Consider the following 25494-nt stretch of genomic DNA (forward strand, 5'->3'; position numbering starts at 1 on the left):
CTGTCATTTAAACCTCCGCTCAGCGTCCCGCCTCTCAGCACAAACGCTGCTCAGGTGCGCTCGGCTCTACGTCACAATGACGTCTGCAGGGAGCGCTTTGCTGTGGGCCGGTTGGTAACCGTGGATTAAGTAGGGGTGACACCCCTGATTTACATCATACAACATTTTGCGTTCATGCAGCAACAACGAAACAGGAAGTAGTTTTTATTCCACCAGTGTGATGTTCAGACTTCAGCTGTGCATTTGATGCTAAAAACTTTAATGACATCAGCAGGTTATTGCAGGAAATGAAAATGCAGTTACAGTTAAGCTTTCTGCTCCACTTTGTTATGTTGCTGTTTTCAGCTATGGTCCATTACTGTGGATTAATGATGGTCCTCTGTATCTTTGCTAAAGGAGCAATAAAGGAAGCATTAAAGCGCCTTTCCTTAATATTTGGAGTATTGGAACACTCTTATTATAGACGCCACACAAGTCCTTCTGGGTCACGTCTCTCAGTTAGGAACCTTTCTACAGGTTATTGGAACACAGCCCTGCTCCTAAAGACCAGAGCCTGATCTCTGCTACAGGTCTGAACATTAAAGCCATCTGAAGGTCAGTGTACAAAGTCTTTCCACTCAGAGTCTAAGCACCTTTGGACATTTCCTTGGGCACTGACAAATTCTCTCATGTTTCTGGTGAAACTAGTGAAATATTTCATGCGGCTGAGCTGATCTGAGTGAAAACACTGCAGAAAATCTAAAACTCTGGTTTATGTGATGGTTCTGGTGTCTGCTGCAGGTTTTCCTGCTCCGTGCCCTCCAACCAAGGCTCTCATTATTTCCCTGTGATGCTGAAATCCAATACTTGAAAACAGTCAAAGTTGTGCAGGCTTCTAGTACGTCACAGAAACCTGTCTCCTCCAGGAATCCTCTGATGACACGCCCATTACTGGAAGTATGGAGATGGGAAGAGAAAAGGAGTACAGAGGACTGATTGATCACTGAGGTGGTGTGAGGTGAACCACCTGCAGCTGACTGTGGCCAAAACAAAGGAGCTGGTGGTGGACTTTGGCAGAAACAGATCCCTGTCTGCATTGGTGGGATTGATGTCGAAATAGTCACGTCCAGAAGTATCTGGGAGTTCATCTGGATCACAAGCTGGAGTGGTCTGCCAACAAAAAGGGCCTGAGCCAGCTTTACTCTCGATGAAGGCTCAGATCCTTCAGTGTCTGCAGCAGGCTGCTTCTAGCAAGTTGTTGCAAGCAACATCGTCTTTACTGTGGCGTTCTGGGGTGCAGGCATCAAAAATATTTCCACACGTCCAGTCCGATATACTATTTGTAGTTTAATGTCGAAATTTCGACTTTAATCTCAAAATTGACACAATTCTTTTTCTTAATTTGGCCCTAAGTGCTCTCCCAAAAGCCACCAGTTTTTTGGGAAAAGCTGGAACGTGTGGAAAGTAAATGATCAGAGTGATTTAGTGGTCATTAAAATGTCCATAATATGCAAATTGATGATGATTCATCTCATAAATCATGACATACTGCTTCATATCACCAGTTTCCCGCCCTCTCAGATCCTCATCTGCTATTCATCTTACTGTTCCTGACGTCTTCTCCCTGTGGGGAACAGAGCCTTCAGTGCCTCTGCTCCTGGGCTCTGGAACTCTTCCTCCAGCTGATTTTATCTGTTGTCAAGTTCTGTTCTGCAATTTTAACTTATTTTATGACTATTGCTCATTTTATTAATTTTGTTCTTTGTAAGGTGACCTTGGGTTCTTGAAAAGCACCCTCAAAAAATGTATTATAATTATTTATAGGTTAAATGAATGTGTTTTGCAGTATTGCATTGTTTAGCAGAAATAACCCATCTCTGCTATCAGTGCTGAATCTTTGCTTCAGCTCACATGTACAGAACTCTGTCTTCTACTCTGCATTGGCCTGTTTAAAGGTCCCACTGAAGTTCAGCTTTCGCGCTTTCTTATATCAACTTCAGGCTTGTTTGTAACAATGGTGGGGAAATCATAGCAGAACAGAAGAGACTGCAACCTTCCCAGCCCCCGAGGCAGTGAGAACACCTGAGTCGCATCGTTTCTACCATCAGGTTCCAGGCAATCTGCTTTTTCCTTAACCAAAGAAAAAAATTCTGTGATCACCACTTCAGTTTTCTTTCAGGGTGTTTGGGATGTTGCTAAGCTGGCCCGTGGCTTCGTTCTCTGTAAGAGCAAAAAGACTTTAACTACCAAAGCTGTCGGCCTTTCTCGGAGAGGTTGGCGCTGGCTATCGCATTAACATCTCTTTAATCTGTTGCATTTATTATTAAAGAGCAAAGGAACATGCCTCACCTGGCCATGAAGCTGCTTGTCAGTGAGCGAATTACTTTTGAGCCAGTCCTGCCGATCAAGGGGTCACTGTGGAAACCCTCGTTCTCAACTGATCACATTCACAAGGTTTCGAGAAAACCTACTGAGCGAGCTCAGAACCCCATCAGCGATTAAAGCTGAAAGTCTGCACTTCAGTCACAAGCTGTTTCATTTAAACCCGTCTGTGGTGATATACAGAAGGGAAATTACAAAAATGTGCAATGATCAGAAATCTATGGTCCTGATGAAGAAATGACTGAAGTCATTGCTAAAACTGACACTTTATATTCAAATGGCACCTTTGAGGTTTTTATTTACAGTGGTGTGAAAATGTGTTTGCCCTGATTTCCTATTTTTCGTATGTTTGTCACATTTTTGCTTGGACCAGTTTGCAGTCAGTCATGACCTCCAGGACGTCACAGAGAAGCAGAAGCAAGAACACACAGCGGGGTCCTGTCAGACTAAACTGGATAAAAAGAAACGTGACAACAGTGTAGGTCAGAATGTGGTCGGCCGCTGTGTCTGTAAGCTCCCAATGTGGCGTGTGGGACAGGACTCGATGCTCTTTACATGTCGATGTATAAAAATGGAGAAATGCTTGAAACATTTCCAAGAGGAGGCCTTTGCTGTGTACCAAGAGGATGAAACCATAATCAGGCCGACAGTGTGAAAAGCTCCAGCTGTTTGATGTGAGGCAGCAGATGTGAAAGATGTCTGACCACGAAGAAAAAAAAAATCTTTATTTTTTTTCTTATCAAGATACATTAAAGGATACAGAGACATCGGAATAAAAAACACTTGAGAAAAAGTTTCACTTGTGGCATGTTTGTCTCTCCATCATTAAAAAAATCCACACCCTGTCCCTTTTGAAGGTCAGTCCTGGTTAAAAGAAGCAGTCCACCCACCCGATGAAGAAGAGATGCTTCACACGTACAGTAGCCTGTTAGCGCAGTCTCCTCATTAACAGAGTTACACACCTCAGATGTACAAAATTAAAAACAAACAAACCAAAACTAAAAGTTTTCAATATTCCACGTCTGCAGTTTTCTTTACACACATTAGCATTTGCTACAAACTTGACAATTCAATTTCTTTTTTGAGAGGAAATATTACAAAGCTCACATCGGGACCAAATCTGCTTAAAAAAGTCATCACTGCCGCGGACGCAGAGGAATCGTAAGGATCCAACAGCTCGGTTTCAGCACTCTCCCTCCGATAAAGGTACAAAGAGAGGGAGGAAAAGAAAAACCACAAACAGCAGAAGAGTCCTCCGCACAGTCCTCACATCCCGTCAGAACCAAAACATCAGCACATGTACAGAACAGGATGAAGGCTGCATGAAGACAAAAGGGTCAAAGGTCAAGGTGTGTTTCCCATTTGACTCCACTCCTAGAGCCCCGTGTTTTTGCATACATTTTCTGCTTGATTCGACCCACATTTATGAACTGACCACTAACATCAGGAACACTGTCCTGTTCCTTCAGACTGTCTCGCTGCCTGTTCTCCTGCACATTATGGCTTCGTTTTGGACTTCTGCAGAAATCCCACACATGATCTCAAAGCCAAATTCATGATAAGTGAGTTGTGAGTAAGCAGCCTCTGTTGTCGGCTGCACCTCTCCTACTGTATGTACTAACAATTTACAGTAAGCAAAGCACAGAGTGGCTGTTGGAATAAAAACCTATTTCAAAGAAACCTGATTGGCTGCTGCCCAGAGTAGTGATTTACCATTTCCTCTGTACAGACGCACTGAGTGAGGGGAACAAACTAAACCAAAAACAACTGCAGACAAAGTCTTCAGTGTTTTCAGTTAGTGCTTTCAATCAGCTCAAACTCTTATTTTGATACAGAGGGTTCAATAATGGATGGAGCTCCAGAAGAAGGAAACAGGTTTGTAAAGTCTAGGTCAGACCCTGTGACATTTACACACCGTTCCAGTGGGTGGACAGGTGTGCACACCTGCATCTCTGAGGTTTGTTCCTAAAATGAGAGAACTGAACGTAAAGTCAAGTGTGTTGAACGTTTCCAGGCCTGAATGACAGACTGCAGCCATGGAAAGAGTTACAACACGCAGCAGACTAACACCACATTTCCCTCCATCACCACAGCCCACCCGATGATTCTGCTCTGCTAGGATGGAGGAAAGGAGGCTCGAGAGGAATCCTGAAACCGAGGCAAACTCTGGGCCTGCTCAAGCTGTCCTACAGTCCTGTAAGGGTGTCGCCCCTTCAGTGATGCATATATTTACACAAAGATAAGAGACGGGAAAGTCAAACAATGTCTGCTTTATCACCATTGCTTCAGGAAGAAAAATATATGAATTTAAATGACACATTTAAAAGCAGGGCAAGTGTGAGTGTGAGGGCTCCATCACGCTGGCTGCTGCTCTACAACAAACTGATGTGACATCTGCTGGTACGAGATGCTGCTCTGCTGTCACTTCAGCCAGTCGTGCCTCTCAGCATTTGTGCCATTGCTGCTGTGTGTTGGATTTTAACACTATTTTAATGACCAGAGCACAGCAGCTCAGAGCCTCCGAGTGCACAGAACAGACTGGAAACTTTAAAAAAGGATCTGCTTCTGGTTTTGAGTTCTCCTCCGATAGTGGCGACGCCTACCACTCAGGACAACACTGCACTCTAAGTTCTGGTATAAATGGTACGGAGCCGAGGCAGGGTTACCATTGGCGACCAATTCAGCATGTATACTGGAGCCCTGAGGGTTTAATGTGTGCTTACTGAATAGGTGTGTGTGTGTGTGTGTGTGTGTGTGTGAGAGAGACAGAGAGAGAAACACATTAACTTATGGGAAGTAAAAGAGGACTAAAAGGAACATGACACTGAAAATGGGGGAGGAAAAAAAAAATAAAAAGACTACTGTATGCTGTACTGTGCTGCCTATAAGTGATGGCTTAAACACAGCCCCTCCCACTGCCCACCCCACCCCCATGTCCTGTTAAAAGACCACCCTCAGCCCTCATTTTCAGTCCTCCAGGACGATGGGCTCGCTGGTGTTGGAGGGGACGAGGGGCATGGCTAGGGAGCGTGGCGGCGGCGGCAGTTTGATCCGGACCAGGAGGTGAGGTTTCCTTGCTGCCCGGCGCATCTCAGACTGGGTGAGATGTTTCCTCAGAGCCCTGGTTCACAGAGACCAGTGATAAGAACACACATCCACTCTGACACAATAATGCTTCAATTAGCAAAAAGGTTGCTAACACTGTGTGTAGCAAGGTGTGTGTGTACCCAAGTCACTCTGATGACACCCGTCTGTGTGTGATCCTGCTGACTGTGCATGTCTGTGTGCTAAAGACTGCTGGCTTTAGTTAAGTTGGGGCATTGATGATCTACTGTGGTAAATCAGGAAGTGCTGTGCTGCCATGTACCTGGTGTCCTTTGTGGCAACAAACACCACAGGGTTGGGAGCTTCTCCCTGGCTCACTTTCTGCCGCTTGATGACAGACTGAGAGGTGGTTCTCATACCTGAAGTATATGGCCTCCCATTGGCTGGGTATGGCACTCCTGCAGCCTGTGAACCAATGAAGAAAACAACAATTGATCAGACTGCAGTGCAAAAAGGAAACACGAGAGTAAAACATGCTGGCTTTCCACCACTTTTTGGATTTAATGATGCACTACTATACTACAAGCTGCCCAGCAGGCCCCAACATAACATGCAAGAAATTAGCAGCCATTAGTTCTGTGAGGAGTGAAATTACATGCACACTCTGAGGAAAAGAATGAAAACAGGCAGCAGATGAGTGTGTTGTAGCAGTTACAAAAGGAGCATATTTTCTTAAATATAAGCTATGTGAGAAGAACACTGACGCTTTCAAAGCTTCTCTTCCCCAGCAGGCTCTGGCCCACTCGAGGCTGGTTGGCCTGGTTCCTGTTGATGGGTGTCGGGGGTCCTCTGGTTGCCTTCAGTTTCAGAGGAGCAGAGATGGCTGCGAAGACAATTCAGAGAAGACAAAAGCAGCAGGGCAAGTTTATCTCTTTAGCATCTTTCAAAAACAAGGCCAACAAACAGTGTTTCTAAGACACTCAAGGCTTGACGAGAGAAAAAAGGCTGATAAGATTTAGTGACTTACTCTGTCAATAAATATCCTGAAACACATCGTCTCATAATCACCATTTAACAATATAAACCTCAGGCTACAGTCCCACACAGCAACACAAATCCATATCCTTAAGAAGACACACGTGATGCTTGTCTTAGCAGTAAGGTATGGACAACGCTGACAACGCACAAATGAAGACACTTTAAAGCGATCGTCACGGTGATTCTACTGCTGCAGCCAGGCGGCTCATCAGTTTGGTACCTGCTGAAGTTCAGGGTCTGACTGCTGATCTGGGGTCTGCATTCACTCAGCTTTAGCGTTACTCTGGGTTGTTGGCTAGCCTAGTGTTAGCATGGTGTCGGTGCAGGTGCTTGCAAAGAGCTGAAGGTGTTAGCAGCATAATAGAGCTGTTTCTACTAGAGCAGGGCGATATGGCCAAAAATATTTATCACGATATATATTTGAAAATTTGCGATAACGATATAACCGACGATATAACTGATGCGAGACAAAATACAACTCCACAACATTACTAGCGCAAAAAGACAACCTTCCATTTATTTTCACTTAAACAAGAAGCTGGTTTTTATGTACATTAAAGCTTTATAAAAATGTAACAGTGCAAATGCAAACTCCTTGCTGAACGTTTAACCCAAAGGCATTTCCAGTAGAAATGGGCTGACATATCCTGAGCATAACCATGTATAATATCCACTGAAGTTAAAAAGAGGTGCTTTGCAACATTAAACTGCAGTGTGCAGTACGTATTTTTCGGACCATAAGGTGCACGGGATTATAAGGCACATTAAGTGAAACAAAGCAGTCAGATAAATCAAACTTTATTAAACTCATTCTTCTTGCTTCCTCCACTTCTGTACCATTGATTCATTAATGTTGAATTCTCTGGCAGCTGCTCTATTCCCATGTTGTTGCAGTATATTAATGACTAACCTTGTATTGTGGATGGATTATCTCAGTTGTTCTCCTGACTGAAGTTTGGTCCGTTTACAGTATCCTGCCATGCGATTGCATTTGTCTCTAACCATCAGGAACCTTCACGTTAACTTTTATAAGTGGAAAAGTGTTAGTGTTCGTCCTCCAGCTTCACTGTGTATGTTATGCTAACATAGCTGTGCCGCTAGCGATCACGTAGCACATCATTATATACCAGCTAGCCCAACTTCAGTAACCCTACAAACGTCACTGCTGTTTAGTTTCCTGTCTTCATTTATGTTGGAAGTGATAGCAGAGCTGTACGTTTGATTTTTTTCAGAAATCTCTCAGTCAGAACATGCTATATCATGCTTAGGTAACTAGCGAAACTAGCGAGCTAACTTCCGCTAGCTTCCTGCTAACTTCTAACTCCGTTAAATGTAATAACTTTTGTTTTCATGGATGCCTGGAAGTTAAACTTCATAGTTACACCTGGTAAAGCAGCAATGCTGATCGTTTTATTAAAGATGAAAGAATTTAGACAGTTTTTAACTCTAAGTGATGCTGCAGTGTTGTTTGACCTGAAGCATACGGAGTTTAGGACCCAGATTACTCCCAGATTTAAGAGCATCTTAGTCCGACAAATACGACAATAACGACGGCCGCTTGCATGTTCTGCAAAAAAATGTGCTTTGTTGTGTATCTGACGGACAAACACCAAACCAGTTCCACATCACTGAAGTTGCACCATTTTTACAAACCAATTCTGGTTCATCTGTTTCACTCAACAATCGGCCATGTGCGTATGAAAACAAAGGCACTGCGCATGCGCGTTTTACTCCCATTCTATCGCGATATTTCATTTTCCTATCGTTGCCTAACATTATACCGGTATTACCGTGAACGGTATAATATGGCCCAGCCCTAGTTTCTACTTTACTACTGTGCTCTCGTCCTTTTGTGCTATAAAAATTAAAGTAGTCCAAATCACACAAACTGAACTCAGCTGATTGGCTGAAGGCACACTAACCTACATGTGGCATCACAGGCAGTAGAGGACTTTAATAATTACATGTGGTATAATCTAAAGGAAGCATTAACTTGGAACAGCTTCATATTCAGTGCGCTGGTCACATTCTGCGTTCTTACCCAAATCCTTCACTATGGTGGCCAGTGACTGTCGAGGCACCAGCTTGCTCTTCACTGGAGTTTTTGTGGCTTTGGGCAGCCTGATCATACCTGAGGAAATAAAAAAATAAACTCTGTTGAACTCATTTAAGGAGGTTTGAAAACATCACTGAAGGACAAAGCTGTCAAACTTGCTGCTTTGTTAGTAGGTTCAAATGAGCTTAGAAGAAAGAGGGGGTGAGTGTGCACATACACTCAGCCTTGACAGCGTTGGCGTTGATGGAGGCGTAGGGGCGTCGAGCAGCACGTCGAGGCTGCAGAATGTCTTCGCACACCCGCCGAGCAATGCGGGTGAGCTTGGTGGTCTGCAGGATGAATGTCTGGCGGTTCTTGGCCAGCAGCTTGGCTCGACCCTCGTTGCGGGTGAACGGTGACATTCCCTGTACCTCCTGGCGTGTCATGTGACCACGAGGGCCTGACTCCTGGACGGACAGAAAGAACAGATTTAGTCTTAAGGAGGTGCAAGACAGCCCGAAACATTCCAAGTCTGCTGATTAGCTCATGTGGATTTCTTTACTGCTTTTCATTCAAACTAGGGCTGCCACAAACGATTATTTTGATAGTCGACTAGTCACCGATTATTTTTGCGATTAGTCGACTAATCAGATCATCATCCATTGAACGTAAAAGTACAGCTTATTGCACCAGCAGCATCTGCTCTTATATAACTATCATTAGCTTACAGCTTTAAGTGTTTAAGGTCTGTGCTAACTAAAAATAAAGACAAGATGATAGTTAATTGAATTCTAATTAAATGTGCAGATTGTTTCGGTGGAGTTTAATAAACTCAGCCGATTTACTCAGGAACAAATAAAATACTGAAAAAAGCCAAACAATAACATTTTTAAGTTATCTAAGTGACTTGTATATGTTTAACCTGAGTAGGGCGGTGGGTTTGAAAACGATCTGCTGGGAGTCCGGTGCTCTCATGGCCCCCGGCTAGCTATCGAGCTAGTGGGTAACAGACGCCTCCGAAAACGTCGGAGCGCTTTTGAAAATATGTGGTGTCCTGATAAACTGAGCAGATATTTGAGGTTTACACAGCTACATTCTCGCCTGAAAATATGTTAAAGGTTTATTTTGTGACCCAGAAAGAATAATAAGAGTAATATTAAAACTAACTAGCTGCCGCCATTGTTGACAACTGCGCTGGGCCGCGCTATGAATTCTGGGACACAGCTTCTTCTTCTTCGGGGTTTAACGGCAGCTGGCATCCTTGTACATGCTGTGCTGCCATCTTCTGTTTCAGTCCGTTATTACACTCTTAAATCCTGCTACTTATTCCTGCTTTTGGGATCTTACAAAGCTTCAAACGACGCGTCGACTATTAAATCAGTCGTCGACGATTTTGATAGTCGACGTAATCGTGACTAGTCGACTAATCGTGGCAGCCCTAATTCAAACACATTTCTAAAGAAAGAGCCGATGGGGAGACTTACAGAGCCAGCTCTAGCAGCACCCTCAAGCTGTGTGGGAGTCTTCAGACCTCCGTACTTCTTCCAGTAAATCCAACAGGAGGCGCACAGTCTGCACTGCATATTTGGGGGACCCCAGGCGTACCACTGAGGAGACTGAGCCGCTGGGTTGGAGACAAACGATTTAGTGAGTTAGCACCTGTATCTGTCAGGTCCAGGTGCCTCGATGAACACCTGCCAGTAATACATGGGTCTTCTGTGATCGCCGGTAATCAGAACAAGTTGGTGGCATAAGAAAGAAAGACTGTATTTACATCTATTTTAATGTGTCCGTGTGGACAGTCAACACTCCCACTGCAAACGAGTGTGGTTCAGACTTTATCTAAACCCAGCCTGTGTGCACACTTACTGTGGCAGCTCTCACAGCTGAGTCCCTTCTGAAAGCCTGCCGCTCCGTTCATCCCAGGCTTGCTGCTGGGCACCATGATCTGGTTGGGGTTGGGTTTGGTACTGGTGAAGGAGGACAGAGTTATTCAACAATTAGTGAAGCATGTTCCATCATGTGGTTCAGTTCTCCTACATACAGAAAGGTGCTGGTTTACTGCCTCACATCATAATACCTCATGGCTTATTTGTTAGAATGCTTCTGCGTTAAACACAGTTTTTAGTTGTTTGGCTTTTGTTACATTTGTAACTTGTATTTATTTTAAGCTGTGCTACTATAATATCTTTATTCATTAATCCAAAAGTGACATTTTAATCTAATTAAATCTATGGTAAGACTTTAATGACTGTGGCTTAAATAGCTAATGACAATCACAAATCCAGCATCATATTTCCCAACATCTACCAGAAAGGACAATGATAAAGTCTTTACTGTTTGAACAGTGTTTTCATTCCTTTATTCAATCAACACTTTGCTGGGGCTCCTTAAACATCTGCCCAACTGATTGTAGCATAAATGGACCGATTAGCGTGATCCGTGGCCAGCAGACTGACGGACCACTGTTCTCTACATGAGCTCTCTATTCCCACGCCTAGCTGCAGCCACTTTGCTGAGCATGTCTGTGGTAGCTCTTGATACTCTGACAACAGTCCCAGTCCTCCCCTTGTGAAGCTTGCAGACTCAGCCGGGGTTCAAAGCGATCCAAGGCGGTCTGAAGGTGTAACGCCAACAGACTGCATGCCATTGGCTGCTGAGTGGCATCAATGACTCCTGAGAGCATCTTTTTCACAAAAATAAATCAACGCCATGGTTGAAACCCGGCGACACAAAAACAGAACGCTGCGGTCACAGAGTCTGACAACAATCACCTCGACGTCCTCCTTTGTTGTGACGCTGGTGTTGTATACAAATGGTGTCATGTGACCTCTGGCTGCGTTGCGATAACAACCCAAAGCACATTAGGTGGTCCCCAATAGTAATGGTAAACTTGTAAACTAGTAAACTTGATAGCTGTCATCAATACTCACTAGGTAGGGATGTACACCTGCTTCAGCTTGCTGTCTGCTTCTGCTGCTTTCAGTCGTTTCTGAGAGAAGACGTGGAGAGAGCGGGAGATTTTTGTTGAAAACAAAACGTCTGAAAGTGTTTGCTGATGCCGTTAAACACAACATGCTGTCGACAAACCTGCTGGATGTAACGGTCAGTAGTCTTCCACATGTAGTAGAACTGGACCACACTAGCTAGGGATTTCCAGGGCAGCTGAGGGAGAGAAGGGAAACATCTGCTGATCCCAGGACTCAGAGTGCAGCTTAAACTTCCTCTTCAGCACTGAATATCTGTATCACTACTGTTCAAATGCCCACGTGAATAATGTGAGAGAAAAACACTGAGGAGAGCTTACAAAGTCCTGGCGGATGTCATTGAAGTCTTTGCCGTATTTCTCCAGCGCCTCCTCAAACAGCATGGCCTCAGAGGCGCTCCACTCCTCCATCTCATCGCGGCAGAGCACCGGACCTCCCTGAGGAACCAAGGTGGACATGGCTTTGGCCAGGTCATAGTTGTTCTTCTGCAGTGTGTCCATAGCATGGAACTAAAGGCAGAGACAGGGAGTAAGACGACTGACCAAAGTTTTCCATCGCACACAAACAATACAGAACCCTGCAAGTCAGCTGTTGTGCACTAGGGCTGCCACAAACGATTATTTTGATAGTCGACTAGTCACCGATTATTTTTGCGATTAGTCGACTAATCAGATCATCATCCATTGGACGTAAAACTACAGCTTATTGCACCAGCAGCATCTGCTCATATAACTATCATTAGCTTACAGCTTTAAGTGTTTAAGGTCTGTGCTAACTAAAAATAAAGACAAGATGATAGTTTATTAAATTTTAATGAAATTTGCAGATTGTTTCGGTGAAGTTTAATAAACTCCTTGCTATCTAAAATATAACAGGACACCGGAGTATATTCTGGAGCATCTCACACTTCTGATAATCAGTTGTCTGCTTGAGTTTATTCAGCTGTGTAAAAACTATAACTTTAATCTCAGACAAACTGATTTACTCAGGAACAAATAAAATACTAAAAAAAAAAAAAAGTCAAACAACAACATTTTAAGTTATCTAAGTGACTCATATATATTTAACCTGAGTAGCGAAAGACGGCGGTAGGTTTGAAAACAATTTGCCGGGAGTCCGGTGTTCTCACGGCGCTAGTGAGCCTAGCCCCCGGCTCGCTAACGAGCTAGTGGGTAACAGACGTCTCCGAAAACGTCGGAGCGCTTTTGAAAATATGTGGTGTCCTGATAAACTGAGCAGATATTTGAGGTTTACACAGCTACATTCTCGCCTGAAAACATGTTAAACGTTTATTTTGTGACCCAGAAAGAATAATAAGAGTAACATTAAAACTAACTAACTGCCGCCATTGTTGGAAACTGAGCTGGGCCGCGCTATGAATTCTGGGACACAGCTGCTTCTTCTTCTTCTTCTTCAGGGTTTAACGGTAGCTGACATCCTTGTACATGCAGTGCTGCCATCTTCTGTTTCAGTCCGTTATTACACTCTTAAATCCTGCCACTTATTCCTGCGTCTTTTGTGATCGTACAAAGCTTCAAACGACGCGTCGACTATTAAATCAGTCGTCGACGATTTTGATAGTCGACGTAATCGTGACTAGTCGACAAATCGTGGCAGCCCTATTGTGCACAAATCCCCTTTGTGACACACAAAGTAGGGCTGGGCGTCATAAAACCATTATCACCCAAAGTATGACCCAATGCAGACTAAAAAGCTCGTTACACGAGTCTCAACAGATAATCGTGGAAACAACACGTACACAGAGTGTCATATTTAAACGTCTCAAATCAAGAAAATGGATTTTTAAAAGCGATATCCGCTGTCCACTTGTCAGTTTTTCCACGTAACACTTCACAATCAAGCTCAAGGTCCTGTTGAGACTTTTCAAAATAAACTGAATCACATGAAAGAGTTTATTGAGCAGAAGCAAAACAAGAGACGTCAGGTGCTAAAAAACAAACCTTAGACTCAAACTTTGAAAGATGGTGTCCGTTACAACTTATGTCTAAAATGTCTCGTTTCATGCATCGGTTAAAACACTCGACTCCAGCTACGTGACGCCCAGGTGGAAACACTTCACGCAAGTTGAGCTGCCTGAGATTCACAGAATTTACAGAAAATGTTACATTTTTGTGATTTATATCGTTGTCAGGACGACAGATGTCTTATATATGAGATTTTGGTTATATCGCACAGCCCTGCTATGAACTAAAAATTCACCCATAGCACTGCCCCGTCATTGCTCATTATTTCCTGTGTTAGTGCAGGTGGAGTATGATAGCAACCTTTAAAGGCTTTGGTTAGTGTTCATGTCTCACCAGTGTGATGTCTCTGGATGCTGCAGCTGCACTCATGTGGAGGCTGGGCTGGCGGATGGAGCTGCTGCAGTCCAGGGCCCGAGCAAACGTACCCACAGCCCTGAAACAAACACACCACTGACTGCTCAGTAAAAACCAGGAAACATTCAGTGTTAACCATTTGAGGCCCTGTGTGACCTGACTGGTAGCTTCAGTTAGATTTGCCTTTAAAGGCAAGCTTTACATACTCCACTGTAGCATGACACTATGTACCGTGACAACACGCATCATATTTACACTGTTTGATAAAAACTAATGTGATGTCAAAGTGGGCATGAAATACTGCATGTATAAAGGCTAATTTACAGCACTGAGCGTAACTCTGTCTGTGCAGCTGGATTTAAGAAATCAGTGCTTAAAGTTTAATGTTTTAGTACAGTTTAGAGCGTGACATCACCAGGTTGGTTATTTGTTGCTCACAGACTTGGACTATGTTAGCTAACTAATAACAGAACCACTAACTCGGTGAAATGTAAGGAAACATAACTGTTTCTTACCCAAGCACGATTGGAAATCCTAGCATCCTAATATAAAAGAGATTATTTTATTATATAAAATACCGCTGATCGTATCAGCTGATCGCACCACTCGGTACATCCAGCCACACGAGGAAAAATCTCTTTCTGACTCCACCTGTCACCTGACTCACAGCCTCGCCTCCACACTGTTCTCATTTACAACGTGCAGCTAGCCAAACAACAAAGAATCACTCAGACAGTGAAAGTGGACAGTATCTGCTCTGTTTCTTAACATAAAACTCACTGTTACATCCAGCGACAGCACAAACGTGAAGTCCCCTCGTTTCCCTGAGTTTGGCGGTCGGTTCTGTCACTGGCGAGCTAATATAAACTAATTCAGTCTAATAATAATGATAAAGTCTATTGGCCACAACCAGCCAACCAACCTGAAGATGCCACGTTCTGTACTGACACAAGATGGTGCTAAACATGATCTAAAAACTGGCGAATTTAGAAGTTGCCATGGAAACAAGCTGTAGCAACGACAATGTAGTCGGGTGGCAGATGGCAGGCGAGCGTTACCTCGCTACCACCAGGAACTGGTCGATCTGAGGATCTTTGAGCTGGTTGTTGGGATCCCACACCTTGGTCTCCAGCTTCTCTTGGACCCGGGTGTCTGATTCACCTGAGACGGGGACAAATGGCTTGAACTACTAATACACCAACACCTCCTCAAAATAAATAATGTAAATGTATTAAAACAACTTGAACACGCTTGCTGCTCACCCTCAGCTAGCTTATCAGGGATCTCTGCCTGGTATTTGGAGCCCACCCGAATCTCGCCTTGATCTGCTAGCAGGGTCTTCTGGACAGGGTCGAATACGAGTGAGTAGAAGAAACAGTCCTGGACAGAACAGAGCAAAGGTTAGAGCCACTTCACAGTGCCACTCTCTTTGCAATATGAAATATCGACGCGAACAATTAAGTATCAAAGTAATGTGACAAATAAACAGATGGCATGTTTACCTCTTTCTCCAGGTACCCGGCTAAGACATCTGTTTCGTTGAGAAGGGTCACGTTACATTTTCCCCTGAGGAGAGCACAGAGAGGATGTCAAAGACACAAATGCATCTTCTCAGTAAGTAAAACAAGAAGGAAAAATCTGGTTTGATGACATCCCTGCCGCATTCAGTCCCCAAAAAAGGGGATTAAAAAAAAAAAAAAGTAGTGTCAAGCCTTTTTTGTGCTCATTTTTTTTGCTGCTTGAAATCATTTTTGACTTTAACAAGGTGCAACATATGAATAACACGCATCTATTCATCGCCTGTCTGGATCAAGGTTTCAGGGCAGAAGTCTAAGCAGAGACACAGAGGTGTTCCCAAACCAGCCAAGAGGTGTGATCCTGGTGTCCTGGGCCCAGTCCAGGGCCTCCTCTCAGTAGCACATGGCTGAAACACCTCAGGGGTCACAGTAAGCGGATAGCTCAACTGTCTGTTTTGATGTAAGAGAGTACAGCATTGCTCTGGAGTCCTTGACACCAATAACCACGCTCAAACTGTCTTTCTCTACGATCACTGTAATCTTTAGCAAACTAGGTAACAATACAAACTAGAACTGATGGGCAAATGTTTAGAAGCAAATTCAGTCGTCAAGTTTAGGACTTCATTGACTACAGAGGAAAGAATAAGTGATGTATGGTGCTGTGCAGGGACAGATTTGATCACCCCTTCAATGGGTGAGAAAGGTTACAGCCAGGACCATTTCTCAGCAGATCAGTCCCAAATGCACATGGCTGTTGTCAGAGCTGTAACTAAACTGCAGGTGTGTGATAAGGCTCTGCTGGTAGTCACTTACCGTATGTGAGTGGCAGGTAGAGATTCAAACTGTCGAGACAGGAAGAGTTCTCTGTGTTTGAGCTGGTGTTTCTGCTGTTCAGACAGTTGTGGCTGCTTTGACTCCTCCTCAAACTCTCCTAGACACAGAAAGAACTCAGAATTAGCAAGACTCACAGTTAGGAACTGAAGACGCGAACCTCTGAGTTTACAGCTATAACATAACTTGTAACGTTTGAATGTGGACACAGCAGGCAGAGAAAAATGGGTGAAACTTCATGCAGTGACTGAGATCACAAGACAAATCAAGTAAACCCTCCAGCAGAGACTGGTTTTACTGCAGCAAACACTGGAGATGCTTTGCTACACAATCCTGTGACTGAAGACACCTTTGGTATATCCAAAAATGACCTCCCATCTCCTTTGCTACTCACTCGTCCTGACCTTGATGGAAAACATCATGAGGTCAAGGAAAGCTGTGTAGGAGGATTGATAAGGACGCAGGGAAAGCGAAGCACTAACCTGGGAATCTGACCACAGTCACACTTGCAGATTCACTCCTCTCAGAGCTCCTCCACAAAGCTGCCATTTTCTCATCTATCCCCATGTGGCTTCAAGTGTACGTGTGTCATGTATTCATGCTGAAAATAAGTCGATTATATAGCTTAGAGTTGATAACTCAGATGAGTTTCTGTGAGATTTGTACTCATGTTCAAACCTTAAAGTTCATTAAAACCTGGCAAATAACATCTCCAAACTCCAAAAGCTGTATTGTTGTGTTCAGAAAAAGTTAGCGTTTAAAAAAAGAAAAGAAACACTTTTAGTGTCTTGAAATCAGTGAAGGTGGGTAATAGCCAAGGATTTATTCCTGCACCCATTTAAGTGGAAGAAGAAGAAAGAAATGAAACTAAGCCTTGTAGGAAAAAATCTAATAGTTTTGAAAAGTGAGTCCTCAAGTTAACTTTAATGGTCCAAATGGCAGAAAAATGTTACTACTATTAACATGTGAGTAACTGCAGTACCATTAAGAGCAGTTAGCAGGCCCACAGCTGTTAGAAAATAGGCAAAGCAGTCCAAAGATGGTTGCAGTGACATAAAAGCAAACAGATAACAGCAGCTATTTATTTCAGTCTGTGTACATTGAACTGCTGCACAGAGGGAGAGAAACTGCACATGCAACCACTGGACTGGTTCTTGTGTTTTTACTACATGCCTCATTCACTCATTCATACAAACACTCCCGAGGTATCGAGGCCTGTAGTGTGAGCGAAGCCAAGTCTGAATGAAGTGCAGAGCAACAGTCCAACCACAGTAACTGAATAACAAAGACTGCGAGATGCTGCTTTAGATATTCAAAGAAAAAAAATTGCACACTAATTTTGTAATGACAAAAAAATCAAGAATTAAAAAAGTAGATTTTCCAGTGATTAAAACTAAAGCAGCAGTCAGCACAGAGCAGTGCAGGTTGACACTGGTTAGTATTGTTGTAAATATTATTAGTGGACTTGCTGTAAAGCAATCTGATTATCTGACACTAGCAGAGCCATGAGACACTTTTCAGACACAGAGAGATGTGAAAAAACGAAGCCACACGTGTGAGTGTGTTTCGCCACTAGATTGCGCATTCTGAATTTCAGGCGGTCAAGTGATTTGCTGTAAGAAGGAGGGGAGGGACTACTTCACTCCCATCTCTGTGGACCCCGCCCCTGCACTGAACCACAGGAAACCCTGCCAGTGAGGGCACAGGAGAGAAAGAGAGGGATGGTACCTTAAGCCACACCCCTTTTCTGTTAACCTCTCAACCCCCCCCCCCTCACCGGTCCGGCTAGTCCCTGCCAGACAAAGTAGGAAACCCTGTGTGCCAAACCGAAAGCGCCCATCCCCCTCCACAACATGTATCCCCAACTCCACACACACACACAAAAGAAGACACAGCACACACAGAAGGAGCGACGGGCACATTTCTAGAGAAAAACACATACTTTGTTAGAAACGCACTGTCCCCGATCTGACAAAGACTCCAGATGCATCACAATTAACTCACTGGTTGCTGTGGCCCTGTGGACAGATCAAGGGCCTTTTGTTCTGCATAAAGAACTTGAGTATAAAGAAGGAGGAAGAGGAGGGAGCAGCAATGAAACAAGCGAGTCCAATAAACAAGGTTTGGTCCTAACGAGCAGCAGTACAGAACGTGCACTTCTTCAGCACTAAGAGGCCTAGAAGCGACCAACCCAGACCTAAACAGAGTAGAACAGGACTACTTATACCCACAAAGGTCAACGATGGATCACTGTGTGCCTCCGTCATACTTCAGTGCACCAACAATCTTGATAAGTCAGTTAAGCAGTGACATTAGGAACACTGTAACTACCCTGTAACGAGACGTATTTGAACTCCAAATGCTAGTTAGTTTCACCTGCCGAGCAAAACTGGATACATTTGGAAATTAAGCTATTTTATGACATGAGTAAAAAAAAAAAAAAAAAAAACCAAACAAAGACTGGCCTGAAAACATTTTCCCTATTAGACGCACTGTTTTATGTTCAATGACAAAACAACAACGTGTTTGTTAGAATCCTGCAGTAGCCACTTTATCCTTTTGCACGAGGCAGTCAAAGCAAGTAAGAATACAGCGCTTTATAATTTTACACGATCCACAGCTGGTGTGGAGCACCCACAATATGGTTGCATACGTACAGCGACAATAAAAGGCTATTATATTCTATTTAAAGACTGTGCAGCTTATCATGGCCCAGGCTGAGAGTTCGAGGGCTGGGGACAGTCTGGATTTGACTTGGCCAAACTTGTGTGTAATGGGTCTATTGTGCTCTTGCATTACTTTACTGATCCATGTAGCTATTTGCATTGAAGCATTACAAATACACACGATTTGATCCACAAGTGTGATACACCACAGTCAATTCATGTTCTAATTTTTTTCCAACTAAAAGCATTCACTTTTTTGTGGCACACTGGGAAAAATTCCCTTCTCACAGCAAACCTGCCAGACACATTCATTCATTATCACTGAAGAAGTCAGGCTGTTGTTACAGTGTGAAGCTCTGAGTGCTCCAGAATTCATTCTTAATTTTATTATTATCGTCTTCTCTTGCAAATATTTTCCCCCCTTCTGCCAATTATACATGAGCAATGACCTGATCCATCCAGCATCAGCTCATCGTGGTTCTTATCATGTACTACTTACTAATGAACAAAGTTTAACATTAGCAGCGACTTGGAATCTATAGAATCTGCAAATTATCCTATAAAAAGCTCTCTTAATTCATGCAAAAATCAGTCTGGATTTAAACTGCATTCTCTGAACGTCATGAATGTGTCCTTAGAACCGTTACCACAGCAGGCCGTCGTTTAGTCAGTCACCTTCAACTGTTTTCTGGCACACTAGAAATTAAATTCATCACATTTCAGATGCCAAACATGAGCTTTTAGTACTACATAATTCAAATCAAAAGAGCATGTTTCGGGAGCCGTTTTAGCTCAGCGGTTTCAACCTTTTTTGCGCCACGGATCGGTTTATGTCCGACAGTATTTTCACGGACTGGCCTTTAAGTTGTCACGGATAAATACAACAAAATAAAACCGGTATCAAGATTTATTTATAACACATGGGAAAAGACCCAGAGAAACAGAGTTAGCGATAAAAAAACAAAAAAACAAAAAAAAAACAAACGCTAAAAACCCTACACACACACACACACACATATATACATGTAGTTTTGGCATCTAGCACAATAATACATAAATGCAAATATTAAATATTATAGATAGATGTAGACCGGCATGGCTATTTAATAATGATCAGCTGGGGATGTTCAGCTCGTGTGCTACATCTCCTAAATCCACCACGTATGGGAAACAGACTGCTCACCCTCCTTTAAAGAGCAGCCATACCTTTAAAGAGGACACATGAATGCTGCCAGCAGACACACTGATGGCACACATTATGGACAAATGTTACAAGTGCCAACATATGACCATTAAAAAGAAAAACCAAACAAACAAAAACAACCAAACAGCATGTGTGTGTGTGTGTGTGTGTGTGTGTGTGTGCGCGCTGATGGACAGAGAGGGGGAGAACTATCAATGCATCCGTGTGGGCGTGTCTTTGTCTGCAGAACTGCAGCCTGAGGAGTAAGGAGGTAGAGCTGGTGTTGGGGAGGGGCTAATGACTGAGTGATCAGTCTCCAGCAGTGTGCATGCCATTACCAACAACTCACTGCTTCAACCCTCTAATAACACACAGAACAGACACTGGGCTCATAGGGTGGAACCGGCTGGTTATGGCGCTCCATGTATGCCCTGCCTGCTCGCATCTTAGACCGTGCTGTTATGTGCTGGATTGTTTCAGACCGTCTTTGCACAGCCTGCACCCGGGGTCTTGCCTGGTGTGACAGACCCCAGCCTCTATGGATCTTGTGCTCAGAGCTTGTTCCTGTGCTGCCATGACTAGCGCCTCTGTGCTGTCTTTCAGTCCAGCCACTGGTAGGATTTCTCAATGTCAGCCACTAATAGCTTATCAGGTGTTATAGTGAATGATTGCAGTAACTGAATCAGTTACAGTGTCTGCAGTGTCTGCAAGCTCCTAGCTTGTGGAGTTAGAAGCATGTGATGGTGTGGAGCGGTATCTCCCTCACTGGAAAAAAAACAAGGCTTGTTATCATTGGAGGCAATCAAGATATCAAGACTGTGGTAATCCCATTACACCACAGTCTGGGACTGAACTCCAAGATGATAACTTGCCATCAACGAAAGGAGTTTATCAGAGACCACATTCAGAATTTGGGAATAGAGTGGATGGAATTGGCAGCCTGCAGTTCTGACCCTCAATCCCACTGAACACTGTGGGAGCTGCTTGGGCCAAACTGACTCAAGAGAACGTGCACAGTGTGTTTGTGTGAGTCCCACCAGTTAGTTAAGTCCAGCGTGTAGCTGCCAGCAGTTTTTGGGCTAATTTCAGTACAAATGTAAGTGCATTTCATACATTTATTTTATAATAGTAATAATTATTATTTATATTTACATGTACACATTTACATTTATATAGAACTTTTTGAGACCCTCAAAGCACTTTACAGTTCCACTATTCATTCACTCTCACATTCACACACTGGTGGAGGCAGCTACGGTTGTAGCCACAGCTGTCCTGGGGCAGACTGACAGAAGCCAGGCTGCCATATCGCACCATCGGCCCCTCTGGCCAACACCAGTAGGCGGTAGGTGAAGTGTCTTGCCCAAGGACACACCGACCAAGACAGACAGAGCTGGGAATTGAACCGGCGACCTTCCGGCAACCATGGCCGACCGTGGTTCAGGGGGTTGGGAATCAAAGCCTTTACTGGTTCATTTTAAACTGTGTAAACATTTATTAAATAAATAATTAATTAGAGTAAAAATTCTGAAACACCATTTTTCATTCATGAAAACTTGCCCCCTTTCATTTTTCAATGTCAGAGCTGAAGTAGTGCTTTGGGGTTGCAGTGTGAAGTTTATTAAAAGAGTGGAGCCACATCATAGCTGCTCTCAGACTGGAGAAGATGAGCACTGGGAGGAGCTCTGGCTCACTGGTTGCTACTCACTTGCGTTGCTGTCAGCTAGAGTGTTGAGGTTGCCCGAGATGTCTCGCCTCCTGAACAGACACACCACTTTTGCCTCCACATTTCCATTGGCTGTCTGCAAGTGAAGAATCAGTAATTACAAATTAGAACCAGAATGATGCACTAGAGTAATTCCCTCCTACTCATCAAAATCATCTAAAAACTGAAACTTTGTACCTTCCTCCTCCTTTGATTAAAGCCACTGGTGGCTTATTTAGCCTTGATAACGACCAGATTCTAAGTTATTATCTATAAATCATGACAAGTCTGTCGTGATTACACTGTACTCAAAGTAAATACTCGAAAAAAGGAAAACAACAACAACAACAACAAAAGCTGGTTCTGAAAGTCAGGAGATGAGTTGGAAACAAGCATACAGTTCATCACCAGTAGACAAATCACTGGCTTGTTTTCTTTGGACTTACAAACCAAAGTGTGTGTGTGGCCTCTGTTGTGTCATGTAGCTGTGTGCGCTTTTCCTCTGGTGGGTATGCTGGATTTCGTTATTGGTGCTACATATAAGGAAAGGACACCTATGGAACATCTCATTGCTAACTGCTGTGCAGCATGGTGGTGCTCCGTTCTCAAACATCTTTCACACAGCTCAGGTTTTTACTTTTTGGAACATCTTTGCAAAGCCAGTACTGGAGCTACATTGGCTTTCACAGATCCTTCTGATGCAAGAACATAATAAGTCTACAGATTACTGATTACTGTGTACTCAAGTTTTTTTGTGGTTTTGTGCGTCAAAGCAATGAGGTGACTACTGAATGTCAGATACTGGCCAAAAAGCCAAAGGCAGACTGCAAATGTGAAGCCGTCTCTAGGTAGAAAACAGGAGAAGGTATACAGCTCCTGCGTGATTCGCTCCTCTGGCTTGTGTGAGACAGGAAGCATTTTTGGGAGAGGCACAAATACACCGTGTTGCATCTTGTTGTTACTGCTGATTTTTAAATAGTTTGCATTGTTTATGTAAGTAGTGATAAAAAGTTGTGTATAAAACTTTGCTTTCAAAATTTGTACACAAGTTGTTGAAAGTCACAGTTTATGTTTGCATTTTAAGTTATGAAATGGATTCGTTAAATATGATTGTGGTCTTCACAGTACAAAAATGAAGGTTTCCAATCAGGTTTTATGTTTTTAAGACAAAATTTAAAAATTTCAGTCATTTAATAGGAGCCAGAGTAGAGTCGCTACTCCTCCACATCAAAAGGTGCCAGTTGAGGTGTTCGGGCATCTAATTAGGATGCATCCTGGCATCCTTGGGATTGTCATGCTGAAAAATGTGTGCGTTGCCAATCAGATGCTTTACAGATGGTAATGTATGATGGCTCAAAATCTGATGCTTGGTGTGGTTTTGGGGACCAGGCCGGGGTCATTTTGCTTACAAACCTTATGTTGCGTTCCAGTACCCCAAGACCGGGCCGTAACAGACATCTAGCAACATTAATCAACTCGAGATATTCTCCATGGATTAATCAATCACAGTGCTGCCCTCCACTTTGCAGCCTGTGCGTGGGCAAACCTGCCAGTGTTGCGAGCAGATTTTCACGTGACATCACATGTCACACGTTTGTAGCCTGTCAACCAGCCGTGCACTGCTCAGTTGGGATGAAACTGAGTGAACCATCGTGTCAGTTTTTACCACCATTGTAATGATACTGCAGTAAGTTTGTGGGGGGAAAAAAACACAAACAAACACTAAAGTCTTGGTTTCCAGTTAACTTTTTCTACTCCCACAGTTAGGTCCATAAATATATGGACAGAGACAACTTTGCTTAATTTTGCTTCTGTACATCACCACAATGAATTTTGAATGAAACGACAGTTGAAGTGCAGACTGTCAGCTGTAATTCGATGGGTTGAACAAAAACACTAAAAACCTTTTTAGTCCCTTCATTTCAGTGGCTCAAAACTAACTGGACACATTAAATAAGTGAAAATAAAATGTTCATTTAAACACTTGGTTGAAAACCGTTTGCCGGCACCGACAGCCTGAAGTCTTGATCTCATGGACATCACCACATGCTGGGTTCTCCTCCTTTTTAATGCGCTGCCAGGCCTTTACAGCTGCTGTTTGTTTGTGGGCCTTTCTGTCTGCATTTTAGTCTTCAATAACAATACTCCAGCAGCTTCCTGTGCCTTAATGGCGGCTATAAATAAAACTACCGGTAAGTACAAGACGAGGTTATGGCACTGAGCAAAGCGACCATTGTGGTGGGTTACTGGGGGCTTAACCCGTCAGTCACTGTGTTCAACAATCAGCACTCGGGCTGATGCAGTCCTCCTGGTGCTCAGCACAACACTAACAATGCAATCAACTAGTCTCATTTTTCCCCCTCATTTAAATGAAATTAGTCACCAGAACATCCTGGTAACCACTTTGAATAGGAAGAATATTCTATAGTTTTGGTGCATTACAGAAGGTAAACAGGTTACAGTACACACAGCTGTTTGAGAGAAATATAAAACTGAAAAAAACAAAAAGCCAACCTACCTTATTGAGCTCTTCTATTCTCCGGATCAGGTAAGGGTTGCTGGAGGAGTTCTCAAAGTACACATAATCTGAAACAAAGAGTAGAGAATCAGCTTACAATGGATTACATGTCAGCCCACGTCCCTGTACTCATCAAGTAAAGAACTATAACAATATACTTTACAGCAGCGTAAACTTTTAAAAGTACTGACTGATTTTTATGTCACATGTTTATGCAGCAATACAAATGTTTTAATATTGAAGAACATTAAAACATTACTGTTGGCCACATGTCGGCAAAGTTATCTGACATTAGTGATGTTTGTACTTCATGTGCTTCAGGTTCTACTTGATGGCAAAGCCTTTACTTTAAAATATACGCCGTTCAACAGTTGACTTTAATCTTACAGATAATGTGACAATATTCTGAATAATCCACAAACACAACAAGCTGTGAAGGCAGCCTGCTTTGCAGTCCTGAACATCACGGCACAAGCAGGATCCACTGCACTGTTAATGTTAGCTATGTTGTATTGCTGCCTCTGTTCGGTGGTGTCGAGCCGAGCTGACGGTTCACTCGTCAAGCTGAAAGAAAGATGCTTTAAGCAAACGAGTCAAACATGTGTCCACTGTACCATCTGGAACTCTTCTTGTTTAGCACTCGTAATAACACAAACACTAAATCCTCCTTCTCTTGTGCTGTTTTGTAGCAGTGTGTACACCTGAGACTGTCACCTGTCTGTCCGTCTTGCACACCAGCACCAGCTGGCTGGCATTGCTATATTAATACTGCAAATGTCACTTTTATATCACATAAAAACACAGATATCACTGTGGGCCAAAGGGCAACTCTAGTGTAATTCCAAAACCTTCGACTTCACTTCACCCAAACTGTCCACCTATGATTTCTAGCTGCCCACCCCTAACACAGCAGGGCAACTCCTGCCAGTAAGTCACAACTGAATAAACTTGTGAGTTCATGCAACTAACAGTTGTGTGGATGTATTGAAATAGATTTAGTGGTAATGAATGGTGTCATCGGTAGACGTACGCAGGCCTTTAAGTACATATAACACTTCATGTAAACATATGTAGCTTGTGAAATAGAATAAAGAACTTCTAAGAATACATGTTGGTTATGACTTGCCCCACTGAAGAGTACACACAGGACATGGTGGTAGTTTCCTAAAGGGCGAAGCAGCGGCAAAAACACGTGTGGCTCAAGCTCCAGGAAATATGTGCAGCTTTGTTTGTGAACCATCTCATGAACAATCACCACTTTCTTTATTC

General features: G+C 43.3%; 1 protein-coding gene across 1 annotated transcript in view; it reads right to left on the reverse strand.

Moving 5' to 3' along the window:
- Positions 1-3366: 3366 nt before the first annotated feature.
- mta2 (metastasis associated 1 family, member 2) overlaps positions 3367-25494 on the reverse strand; it is a 31704-nt gene continuing 9576 nt past the window's right edge. Inside the window, exons 2-18 of the mRNA XM_026161171.2 lie at positions 24226-24293; positions 21711-21804; positions 16136-16253; positions 15308-15371; positions 15068-15185; positions 14864-14966; positions 13785-13884; positions 11787-11975; positions 11570-11644; positions 11413-11471; positions 10349-10449; positions 9964-10103; positions 8718-8946; positions 8486-8575; positions 6171-6289; positions 5729-5871; positions 3367-5482 (exon numbers count right to left, since the gene is read on the reverse strand). Of these exons, the coding sequence (XP_026016956.1) occupies positions 5329-5482; positions 5729-5871; positions 6171-6289; positions 8486-8575; positions 8718-8946; positions 9964-10103; positions 10349-10449; positions 11413-11471; positions 11570-11644; positions 11787-11975; positions 13785-13884; positions 14864-14966; positions 15068-15185; positions 15308-15371; positions 16136-16253; positions 21711-21804; positions 24226-24293 (1964 nt within the window). The 3' untranslated portion in view covers positions 3367-5328. The remainder of the gene's footprint in view (positions 5483-5728; positions 5872-6170; positions 6290-8485; positions 8576-8717; positions 8947-9963; positions 10104-10348; positions 10450-11412; positions 11472-11569; positions 11645-11786; positions 11976-13784; positions 13885-14863; positions 14967-15067; positions 15186-15307; positions 15372-16135; positions 16254-21710; positions 21805-24225; positions 24294-25494) is intronic.

The sequence above is a fragment of the Astatotilapia calliptera genome, chromosome 3, assembly GCF_964374335.1.
Source record: "Astatotilapia calliptera chromosome 3, fAstCal68.1, whole genome shotgun sequence".
Lineage (NCBI taxonomy): Eukaryota > Metazoa > Chordata > Actinopteri > Cichliformes > Cichlidae > Astatotilapia > Astatotilapia calliptera.